The sequence below is a fragment of the Carassius auratus genome, chromosome 30 (assembly GCF_003368295.1).
Source record: "Carassius auratus strain Wakin chromosome 30, ASM336829v1, whole genome shotgun sequence".
Taxonomy (NCBI): Eukaryota; Metazoa; Chordata; class Actinopteri; order Cypriniformes; family Cyprinidae; genus Carassius; species Carassius auratus.
This window is the reverse complement of record NC_039272.1, coordinates 17,618,208-17,631,077: the sequence shown is the minus strand read 5'-3', so window position 1 is coordinate 17,631,077 and position 12,870 is coordinate 17,618,208. Positions and strand designations below refer to the sequence as shown.

General features: G+C 36.5%; 1 protein-coding gene across 1 annotated transcript; it reads right to left on the bottom strand.

Moving 5' to 3' along the window:
• Nucleotides 1–300: 300 nt before the first annotated feature.
• On the bottom strand, nucleotides 301–10,469 carry copb1 (COPI coat complex subunit beta 1). The gene is made up of 22 exons (XM_026211833.1): nucleotides 10,351–10,469; nucleotides 9,516–9,659; nucleotides 8,855–9,084; nucleotides 8,587–8,756; nucleotides 8,382–8,496; nucleotides 8,192–8,284; nucleotides 6,053–6,190; nucleotides 5,834–5,953; nucleotides 5,648–5,755; nucleotides 4,595–4,741; nucleotides 4,328–4,473; nucleotides 4,049–4,145; nucleotides 3,392–3,552; nucleotides 3,194–3,314; nucleotides 2,881–3,108; nucleotides 2,498–2,677; nucleotides 1,638–1,782; nucleotides 1,431–1,550; nucleotides 1,190–1,335; nucleotides 1,015–1,104; nucleotides 774–929; nucleotides 301–627 (listed from the first exon to the last, which is right to left on the bottom strand). The coding sequence occupies exons 2-22, from the start codon at nucleotides 9,604–9,606 to the stop codon at nucleotides 568–570; spliced, it is 2,862 nt and encodes a 953-aa protein (XP_026067618.1). The 5' UTR covers nucleotides 9,607–9,659; nucleotides 10,351–10,469; the 3' UTR covers nucleotides 301–567.
• Between the last annotated feature and the right edge of the window lie 2,401 nt (nucleotides 10,470–12,870).

Genomic DNA, 12,870 nt, shown 5'->3' with positions numbered 1-12,870 from the left:
AAGGCCAAATCTGCTTAGGGCAAGGCCACAGCGTTGACGCCTTTGTCCTTAATATTATTATACACTACACAGACATGAAAGTTATGGCTGACCACAAGTCTTATGAGCCTAAGTCATCTAAGAGGCAGGAGACCATAACAAAATTCTCAAAATTCCTGAAGGTTTTCTTCAAGAGAACACATCCTTTGTTGTGTCAACTGTGGTTTGAGGGCAGGACTGTTCTTGACTACTTACAAGAGTTTTCCCAATTCATAAAAAGGCTTGCTGTAACCCTATTCGTTAACAAGAGAATACAAACGCTTTCGTGATATATGGTGTGCAATGTTTATTGAAACAGATTAAAGAGACCAACAGGGTCAATTCCATTTAGAGCAGTTAGGAAGAATCGTGATCTCCTTTAGACATAGTTTAAAGAGCTTAGATCTTGTCCACAGAGCTCTGCGTGTGTATGGTAGTCTGGACAGACACAAAAGAAGCACTAGAGAAGAAAAGACAAGACATAGGAGTAACCATAGCACTTTTTAGTCAAATCTCGGCCTTTTACTCAATGGCCTCAGTCTCTGAAATTTATGCGCCGGTCCTCTTCTGAGAGAGGTTGATTTTGTCACCCAGGCTCAAAGCCATTCCCTATTAAAAAACAAAGAGGCATTATCAATCATGCAGTAACAAACTACACAGGCAAATTCAAGAACTGACTGTTTAAAAAAAAAAAAAAATATGACTTTGTAACGGACCATTAAAATATACAAATGATTACACTAAGTCAAATTCACCTGGCTTTTTGCTCGGATGCGAATATGGCCATTGACTGGGGCATCAGGTCCCATGTGGATTTGCTTTTCAATGCTGACGTTTGCAAGGGCATCCTCCCCAAATATAGAGCGGGCATATAGATTTGCTGCCATAAAGCCACAGACGCCAGACAGGGCCTGAGTTACAAAAGCAAAACATGAGATATGACTGAAATCACATTATAATGTAGGAATTTACTGTTCTCATCGAGTGGTTCGGTACCTTCTCTGGGGTCAAGCACTTCATGTTGGTAGATTTAAGAATGTGGAGAAGGTATTCATTCAGATCTATGATGTTGGTGTTGACGGTAACCTGTGTGGAAACAAAACACAGAACAAATTCTAGACAAAATGGAGATCAACATAGCCATTATCTGCAAAAAGAAATCACCAGACACCTTGTTTTCCCACTCAAATTCCGCCCACATCTGTCTGAACTCGGCGTCTGTGCAGGAGGCCGGCTGAATGTAGTCCATGATATCAATGTGAATGTCGCTGAGGACTACGCAGTTCCTGTCACTGGCTGCTCCTGATACATCATATACTGCAAAACAGGCGGTTTCGTTTATTCCAGGTCCCTCCTCAACAACAAAAACTGGTACAGGTATGAATAAGGACAGCTACACATAGTCCACAAACCTATGTTTCCAAATATGATGCCATTCTCTGTGGAGGCAACTTTCACATTGGCTTTTATGTTGGCAAAGTCGTGAGGAGCCAATGTAAGAGGAGATGGTTTCTCAACCAATTTAAGATCACCTGGAGATTGGAGAACACGTTCAGTAAAACATGCACCAAACACATACAATTAAAGGTTTCTTTAAGGATCAAAGAAATAACTTGTACCAAGTGTTGCCAGCTCCAGGGTACAGTTCTGTAGGGTGTCGCTAGTCTGGTTAACAACCAGGACATCCAGGACAATGTCATACTGATTGACATGGACATAAGCTTCTGCGTACACTGGATCTGAGAAACCAGTTAATTGAGTGACCTGGAAGAAAACATGAGACAGCTCATTCCAGGACAATGGTTTTCAAACAGGTGGGCCTTAAGATGACGTAAAAGTACTTCAAATAAGAAAAATCAAGCTAAAAATTCTTATTTTTTTATTTTAACTTTATTTATTTTAGGGTTCTGACGGCTCTTAAGGTAGACTAAGTTTAAAATTGATATTTATAGACATGGAGATGTTAAATGTATTTGTTAAATAGAATAAAAATTTTGATTTAGCTCTTACATCTTTCAAAATGTAATATATATATATATATATATATATATATATATATATATATATATATATATATATATATATATATATATATATATATATATATATATATATATATATATAGAAATTAAATTGGGGACAAAGGGGGCCTTAAGAGTCAAAAAGATTGAGAACGACTGGTCATGGTAAATCTAACTGATACTTGAAAAAATTGAAACTGAAAAATTAAAAAAAGACCAGAAGCTCATATTTGAAATACAGACGAGGAGTTAATTTCTAGCATGTAAGATGCTAGAAATGGGTGGAAAATTCAGACTCCTGTCTGATGTGAGGCATTAACAATTTCCATCAGTTGAACCAGAATGCCCTCTGGTGGACAAAGATGACAAACTACAAGCAACCTTTCCAATTATTGGTCATCTTCATAAACCTATGCCAGTACAGATTCAAACAGATCCATATAAAATCTTCAAAAAACCTTATTAAGTTTGGATGCCAGAGGGTCTGTGGCTTCTTTCCTCTGAGTATTGCCCATAGCAGCCAGCAGACTGAGCTGAAACTGATCCTCTTTGGACGTCATCTCATTCTTAGCGGTCAGCTGCATGAAGGAGATCGGATCATCTGCCTGAACCAATACATTGCGCTTCTCCGACTCTTTCTGAAAGGGACAAAAAAAAAAAACCAAATAACACCAGGATTTAATATAATGGTCACAAATAAATAAAAAAACGATCATCTTTTAATCTGTAAGAAAAGATCTGACAATATGTTGTACTATATCTTCATATGGATATAAGCATACTATAATCATATTATTAGGTTTCTGGTTTCACGAAGTAAGCAATGCAGAAAAGTGCTTACCTTCTGAGATAGTTTCTCCTCCTCCAGTCTGACAGCGAGCATATGGGACAGAGACCTGCGGCACTCCTTGTTAAAGATGTCATTCATGAGGGGCGAGCACTCGGACAGGACCTTGAGGCACAGTGAGATCCGGTCCACATCGTCATCTGTGATGGGCTTCTTGGGTAGAGATGACTTGCCAAGATGGAGCACAGTGGCCATGATCAGCATAGCCTCTGCAACAAATGACTAAAGAGAGGGAAATAACAGTAATTCCACCACAAATAAACACATGAATAATTCAAGTTTAGTCACCGGTTTAAAATGAACTTACATTTTGTCTTTTTTTGTCCTCTGCAAGAGCAACGTGGCGCAAGGCCACTTTGGTGAGGGTGGTGGCCAATGAGGCAGCAACATAAAAGTCTCCATCCATCAGGAAACCCCTCAGAGGAGGCCTACAGAATAAAGGGACGATTTAGAGATGTACTTCGGAGCATAATCTCCATAACGTATCAGTAAGGGGGATAATGACCTGTCCTCTTCTTTTTTGGATGGTCTAGAGCTGCTCAGGGCACTCTGAGTGACGTAAGTGCCCATTTCTGTCACCAGCTTAGGAGCTGGAGCTGCAGAGACCTCCTCCTCAGGTTTCACCTCTCCAGCCTCCTTTTTCAACTCATTTTCCACAATAGGGATCTGAATAAAGAAAGATCATCATTTAAAACTCATGTTTGAGAGCACAGAAAGGTGGAGTAACATTAATAAAGAATGCTTATCACATTTTTCATTTATCACATTCAGGGCTCCCACACTTTGACAAATTCATTTTTAGGTTTAAAAAAAAAAAAGTGATCATGCTTAAAATAATAGTTCCTAGCCAAAGAAAGTTTTTCTCACTTTTATTCTGACTACAGAACTGTCCATGATCTATTAAGATATTATTAATTTTCAAGAATTTTCCAGGCCTGGAAACCACATTAATGAAATATCCAAATATTTCCAGACACATGAGAACCAGCATTTTTATTTTCCAATACAACACTATTTAACCTTAAAGCCTTTGACTCAATTTCATTCAACTTAATATGTTTATTAAAATGTTAACGGATTTGTAATTTGGTGCTTGTTCCATGTAAGTATTAATGATGAGCCCTGAATATAACACAGCAATATGAACTGCTGCCCTACAGACCTCTCCCAAAGATCTGCGGACTTCTGTCATGACACTCTGGATGTCTTCTTTAGTGCTGCAGTATTCACCCAAAATCCACAGAGCTCCTCTGTAAATCCTGCAACAGAAAACTCCTTGTTCAAAATCACTGCAATGCATCATGATTCCTTTTATAACCTCTTTCATGTCAAAGTACTGTTAAGCAGTCAAGAATAATAGACCAATTCATTTTTAATACAGATGATTTACGTAATTGGATTTATCAGACCTCTAATGAAGCATTTAAGTAGCATTTCTTACTTGACCGTCTTGATGGAGTGAAAGACCTCTAGCATCTTCTCAGTGATGAGAGGTCTAAGGTTTTCGAACCTCTGAATCGCCTCACGCACAAACTCCAGCACGTCAGCTGCGGCCGCCTCGTTAGTGTCACTCAGGAACTCCATCAGCTGTGGCCACACACAAAAAGTACATTTAAGAGCAAAGACGAGAACAATTCATTCATTATGAATGTTTTGAAATAGCTGAAATGCATAAAAAGCGTTGAGAGTGTTCACTCGACAGCCGTACCACAGGGATGACATTGGCTGCCATGTCAGGGAAGCGCACGCTACAGGAGTGGAGAGTGCGAACAAGCAGCTGCCTGTACTTGTCCGTGTCCTCATGCTCGGTCACATTATTGGTTTTGATGACTTCTTTCTTTAGCACTATAACCAGCTGCAAAAAAAAAAAAAAGAACAATTCAGGTCTTTTGCTTGAATCAGAAAGATTATTTGACATTATAATTTACCACTGCATGAAAAACTACATTTTGTTTAGTTTTTGGTAGACATAGAATGAGAGAGTAAATAGGGATCCAGGATGTCAAGCTTTTTTTTTTTCTTTTTTTTTTTTGTGAAAAAAACAAACAAACAGAAAAAAACAAATAAAATAATAGAATGACACGTAAATCAGTGATCACACTAGACTTAAAATAAAATGCTACATTTCTTCACAATTGCGTTATTCCCATATTGTTATTCTGTGACATCTAATTTACATTATGTGATAGATTTGTTTTATGTTGTATACATTATGGGATTTTTATTTAAAAAAAACAATAAGGTTCTATCTACACAGTCAACTGGAATGCCAAAACTTTGAAGCTCAATATCTCAAAACTACTCAGAATGCAGAGAGAACCTTATAATTCCAAGGGGACGATATGACATCATGCTCTGTGGCACATTTATTTAAATATTAAAACTTTAAACTTATATATAACAAGCAGAAGTTTGCTGAACTTTGAAATGTATAAAAATGGGAAACTTCTTTGCATGAGCGCGAGTTTCCGGTCTTCCATATGTGCATGCATATGAATGGAAGTCCACAGAACTAAATGTGCATTGTGACCACCACTTAAATCAGATGGACTACTTTTATAGTGCCTTTTTGGCTGTTTAAAGACCCCGTAAATGTCCCTATGTCCCCTTCATTACATGGAAAAGAGATGTCAATAAACATTTCAACATTTTTTCTTGTGTGTTCCCCTTAAAAAAAGCATTTCTTAAAAGTTTGTAACATGAAAAAATGATGCTTTTTTGGGTGAACAATCCTTATGAAATGGAAGGTACTGACACACACCTCTTCTACATTGCGGGATGACACCAGGTCCAGGGCCAGCTGAAGGGTCTTCTTGCGGACCTCAAGATCAGGAGTGGTCAAAACCCTCAGAATATCCATCACAAGGTCCTATGTATAAGACACAGCAATGAGCTTACTGCTAGGATTCATTTGTGGAATGAATGTCTCTGATGCACTCATGTGTACCTGCAGCACACGCTCATGTGTAGGATGTTCCTTCAGCTCGATCAGTCGGTCCAGAACAATGAGCTTAACGTTGTTATCACTCTCTTTAATGATCAGATCAATGTAGCACTGAGCAGCTGCCTGAAACACAAAAGGAACATGCAAACAATGCCATTCAACTTCCATTTACAACCATGCAGAATAAGTATATGAGAACAACTGTGGAGTAAGATGCTGTACCTTGATGGCAGTGGGAGCACTGGACAAAGTAACCAGAGTTCCAGCTGCTTCATATTTTACAGCAGGACTGGACGACTGCAGCAGGTTGTAGATACAACGGATGAAACGAGCTCTCTCTGAGGGGTTGGCATGGCAGACCTAAACAAATTTAAGAATGTAGAAAAGACACTGAGAATGTGTGCCAACTGCAGTATGCAGTGAGTAAAGCTGAAGAGCTTAGAATTTGAATCAACCAGAGGGAGAACTGTGCTGCTGATGACAGCATTTCTGTCATTAAATATTACATCCAAAAAAATAAACAAAATAGCATAAAAAAAGCAAAAAACTTTGTGGACTTAAAAAAAAAAAAAAAAAACATATACACACACATATATGTGTTTGTGTGTGTGAAATTATATATATAAAGTGTGTGAAATTAATGGACATTTAAGATTGTAAAATCCCTCCCCTAGAGTACAAAATGTAAAGATAAAGTGGTAAAAGTTGTGTGTTAATTAAGGCCCCGTCCACACGGAGACGCGTTTCTGTGAATACCCACAAATTTTTTATCGTATAGGCGTTTCGTCCACACGGATACGGCGTTTTTCATCAGGTGAAACCGATATTTTTTGAAACAGGGGCCCAGAGTGGATACATTTGAATACGCCGTCTTTGCGTTTTCGTCTGGACGGCTAAAGGCGCGGTCACACTAGACTTTAAACGTGCGAAATTATTTCGGACGCCGCTGCGAATATGCGCGGGAGCAAGATAAAACGGTCTCTCCTCAATTATCACAACATGGATTAATCTGTGCTTGTACTGTGTCTCTTGCGACTGCGTCAAAAGCATCTTATATTGTACTCGCTGTATCTCTCTATATATAAATATATACACCCTAAGCAATAAAAAAATTATAAAACGTCCTCATTCAAGTGTATCATTTGTTCCGGTTTCCTGTTGACACTACAAAACCATGCAGCTTCTTTTTTTAATTTTTATAATCTTTTAAATATGTATTATATAAAACAGGACGCTGCTCTACAGCTAAAATTATATAGCGCTTCCTTCATTTTTTAATTTCTGTACAGAGAGGTCACGCAGTGACGTATCAATCTTCTATTGGTCCCACATCTTCACGTAATGCGAATTCGCAGGTCAGAGTTCACCAAACTTGAACTTTGGAACGCAGCGAAATGTGAAATTTTTTGCATAAGCTTCCGTTTCCGGTCTGATCCATTCGCATGCGTATGAATGGAAGTGAATGGAGAGAAAAGTGCAGTGTGACCGCCCCATAATCCGTATATTTTCTGAAACGATGACGTCATCAGCCCACGTCTCCCCCTTAGTCAGACACCTCTATGTCAAGTAACAGCAACAATAACATGAACAAACACTGAACGATTGTCTTTTTATTAACTAACATTAACACTGATTAATAAATGTATTGTTCCATGTTCGTTTGTGTACCACGCGCAAGGTTTATGAGCATAGTCCAAGTCTTCTCTGTTTTTAATGCATCTCTGTGGCAAAATTACAGCGCCACATACTGGTCTGGCATGTATGGCATGAAACCATTATGCGGTTTCGTGTGGACGTGGATATTTCTTGAGACGAGGAGGAAAAAAAAGATTGGATTGGGGTAAGCTCCGTCTCCGTGTGGACGGGGCCTAAGTTATCTGACTGTTTAACACTGTAATAAATATTTACATCCAAGCATTTATTTTATATAAAATATATTATATATATATATATACACATGTTATATATACACGTGTTTATATATAAGCCCAAACTATACTCTGGGGATTAGCCTGGCCAAAGCCTTTCCCATCACTAGACATACAGATTTAAAACAAAAAAAACATATATGTCAAATACTTGCTTTGTAAATAGATGTTCCAAACCTTCTATGAATTGTGTCAGCTAGCTGGTGTCATTTTGTGTGAATACAAGCTGTGGCAGTACAAGCAAATATTTCCCCCAAAAAACTGAGATCAAGTGTCAGCTACTGTTATGCATCGTTTTTCCCATTTTAAGTCAGAGTTAAGTATTATTCAATTGGTTTATACTGAAGTTGAAGTTCTGCTATGTTGGGTCTCAACAAGAATGACCTGTGAAAATAGATAGTACTGTGAAAAGTATTGTTAATAGACAACTCACCTTATAAATCAGTTCCACAATAACAAGCTGTAGAATGTCTCCGAAAGTATGCACCTGATCAATACAGGTGCTAAGGTAGTCCAAAGCTCTATCCTGCAATAATTATAAGAAGAACAGGTATGTAGTTTCACGAGATACACATTCTTGTACTTAAAAACATGATTTGTAAAACTATAATAAGACAATGTACCTGATCTGCATGAATCAGCATCATAAAAGCATTTCTCTTGCAGCTTGCGTCTTTCTCATTCACAAGAAAGTCATGGATCAACTCAGGGGCGTCTGGGATCAAATGCTCAAAGTTCCTAAAAATATATAAAATATAATAACAACCAAAAAAAGGCTTTGATGTTTGTTTCTTGCTTGCTTGTGCATACAAAGAGCCATCAACACACCTGTAGATAGTGTAGATGGCCAGAACTGCATTACGGCGTACATAGCTGTGACGATGCTCAAGACAGGCACGGATCGCTGGCATGAGGGGCTCCAGCAGCTCAGATTCCTTCAGCTTGCACAGGAAGCGCAGGGTGGAGCCACGGATGAACTCGTTGGGATGCTGGAGATCCTATGATGCAGAACACAGATGGCATTTTTGAACAAAGAAATACACAATATACCTCTTTACAATAACAATAAACATTTGGTTTCATATTTTATGCCTACCTTCCTGTAGGCATCACAGACCAAGATCATCTCCTGAAGAAGTTTGCCATCAGGAGTAGTTTTAGGAACAATTTCCCAAAAAACTAGTAATAATTTCTTAATTGTGTGGTCCTGAAGAGGCAGCACAAACCGAATAATGGTCATTAATAGGCCTGGAAGTTTCTCTCCGTTCAGGATCATGATGATGACCTTTTTCAAAGCCTCTGTCTTGGCTTTGATCTCCCCCTTTTCTGTTTTGACAAAATGAAAAGAAGAAAATTGTTACACACATTTACTACCTTTCAAACATTTGGGGTAGGTAAAATATTTTAAAAAGAAATTATAACTTTTATTAAGGACACATTAAATTGATCATAACTGATAGCAAAGACTTGTACAGCATTATAAAAGATTTCTATTTCAAATAAATGCTGTTATTTTGAAATGTCCAATAAACAGCAGCACAAGTGTTTTCAACTGTGCTAAAAATAAGCATATTAAAATGACTTCGGAAGCTCACGTGACTGAAGACTAGAGCAATGGCTCATGACAATTTAGCTTTGACATCATAAGTATAAATCACATTTAAAAAAATTAACAATTAAATTGTAATAGTATGTTATATAAATGTACATTTAATAGCTGTAATTATATTTAATAAACTACTCTACATGAACATTACCTAAATCAGTTTTCAAGCTGACTTCCGATGGTGGTTCAGAGTCATTGGTGACGTTGATGAGTGTGTAACACACATTCTCCGCGGCTGTCATGATGTCGGCTCTTTTTCTCCTCAAGAGACTCCACTCAGAGAAAATGAGTTTTCCTGAAACACAGGTTGCAACACATCACTAAAACCTCAAATGAATAGTAAATTACATGACAACTTTATCGTTATAAGGTATATATTGTTTGGTAGATTTCTGTTCATGCATATGCATAAAGTGACCAGACCATTAGCTCAAACACTATATAAATTGTTCTTTTTCATAAGTAAAACCTTTTGTTATTATCAAAAACCCAGGAGGCACCTTTAAATGATTACAATATTCACGCACCTTGTATTTACGTGCTATTCCAAACCACTTCAAAGAACACTATAGCTACATGCATTTTAGGTGATTTTAGGGTCTCCTTTTAATATCAATGTCCCATCAGAAGCCTAAAAGTCTGCGGCTGCACAGGATTCACTGAATTAGCAGCTAACGTTAGTTAACCAGCCGTGGCAGAAGACCAATTTGCACCATATTGTGCAGTTATTATAACTAATCGAGTATTAATATCAGCACTGCTGTTAAATAACATATCTTGATAATGGACTTAAGGTTAAACAGTTATAGTATTGCTTGCGTGGTCATTCGACATCACCGCTACAGTAGTAACGTTAGCTAGCACGCTAACAGTTTGCGACCAAACCAAACACAAACAACCACAGCTTCCGTGCTCGAAGCAGCTCAAAATAACAACAAATCTGTCTTTTATTCACGTGTTTTTTTGTAAAGCTGCCAATTTATTACCTTTCAAACAGGTCTTAGGTCTCTCTCCTCTTCTGTGTGAGCATCCGTGTCTGAAGAGATTCTGATCCTTCCGAATGACGTGGAACCTGGCTGACTTGGCCACATCAATACTACAGCGAGCCAGAAGGATCAAACTGCACGGCGCGTTACGCAAACGCGAAAGTTTGTTGCAGAGTAGACTAGAGTTGTGTTTATGATTATGTTGTGCTTGTTTATACTGGAATATTACACTTAAATTATCCTGTGGTTTGTTTGCTAACAGCCTAAAAAATCCAGGAAAAGAGGAAGAAATTTCCCTGTGTTAATCAGGATGTATAAGGAGAAATAACACAAACTATTTGTATTTTTATTGGTGTGAAAAGATATTTTTATAGTTAATCAAAACTAAAACCATAAAATAAATTAAATATTTATTTTGTTTTACTGTATCTTGATGTACTAAAATAACTGAAATAAAAAAATGCTATACTATAGACATATTTAAAATGACTATACCTTTAACTAAAATTGAAACAAAAATGGAAAACAGAAATACTTTTACAATTGGAATAATATTAGACTATTGAATGTTATAGATAAAATTCATATTTGCAATGAAACATTTTGGAGAAAATTAATAAGAATATTGAATTTAATACAATTTAAAGAGATTTAAAGAAGAATTTAATGTATTGTTCTAAAGCCCATATACCCCTGTTATATGTTATAAATTTAGTAATATTTATCATATAATGCAATTTATAGTTTACCTTTTATTAAAGTACACTGTTATAATAAAATCTGTGGAACAATGGAAAAAGTACTTTTAATTTTCTGCCAGGACATTTTTATTTTATTAATTTTTTATTCAGTTTATAGAAATTTCCTGTAACAAAACAAAATACAGTATAATGTGCAATTCAAAATATAGGGGGAAAACAGGGTAAAAATCAATAAAGACCTCCATACCCTCAAATGAACACATTATATATATATATATATATATATATATATATATATATATATATATATATATATATATATATATATATATTTAGAGAGAGAGAGAGAGAGAGAGAGAGAGAGAGAGACTTTTTTAGAGAGAGAGAGATACTTTTTTAGAATGTAGCACATATATACATTTGTACATTGGCCTCATTACCATGCTGAACAGCTTTCTGCCAGTTCCACAAACACTTGGAAGATACATTAGTGTACATGATCCTCACATGAGAATGACTGGTGGTTTTATTGACTTGTCTACTCAACCACTTCACTTGTGCAGTTGGAATCAAAAGCTCTTAGGATAGCTATGGGGATTCCAAGCACAGAAGTAAAGTAAATTAGGTCAATTTCAATGCATTATGGAACCAGCATTAGTCTCCAGCATTTGAGATCATAAATGAACCATAATGCAAGAACCACAATTTCAAACCAATTTTCCAGCCAAGTGCATAAATTGTTCTTGACCGTCAATATGGAATAAATATATTACATTTTCATAAACTTCTATATCTGGATCTTTTTACAAATGTGAGTCATCTTAAGACCATTAAAAATCATTCTTTGTGTTCACGCTTCAAATGGAAGACCACAACTTTGTTCAGAATTACCTAAAGAATTGGCATCAGGGGGACTTCCCTCTTTATAACATGTTTTTTAGGAAAGGGAAAAGGTGTTGACTGAGCAAAGACAAAAGGATCATGGGCAAATTTTATTTTTCTACTTTACAGGCCTTATAGTCTCTAGATCAGTTAGTTAATAAAAAAAAAGCTTCAGTGTTATCACTGAATGTTACGAAAGTCCTCAAGTTGTAACCTTGAATTACAATAATGCCTAAAAAGAAAATTATATATATAAAACTCTAACAAAATGTTCATAAAGGTACTGCAGGGGTCTGTTTATTTGCAAAAAGAGAGACTTCTCCTTAAAAAATTTATGAAGAGTTTATTTTTTTTAAGTCATGTTTTATTATTATTATTATTATTATTATTACTTAAAATAACCCAACTGCAGTTTGACTGAGATTAATTGGAATGCACAATGAAAAAAAAAAAAACGTTGATTTTGATTTTATAGAGTACATTGTAAAGAATGCAGAGTTCAAGAATAAAATTAGCATATGTAACAATGATGAGATAGTATAGGCTTCAGTGTTATTAATAAAACATATTAATATTAGGGGGTTCCTCACGACTCAGTATCCCCATCATTGGTAAGAAACACTTGACAACTCAGCTGTAGCATAGCCTAATGTCAACAATGTTAGTGACCTCTTGTGGTGCTTATGCATTGAAACCATAAGGGCCTGTTGTTACATTGTTGTCGAAAACGTAGAAGATAGGCTACATAGTCAACACTAGCCTATTTACGTGACTGATTAGTGACTTACCTCAATCATGTGCTACAATCGTAGATATAAACAAACAAGAAAGACAACGTATAGCCTATAGATACACACGACTCCAAAGTATCTAATTATACACTCACTCACTCACTCACTCACTCACTCACTCACACACACATACATACATAGAATAC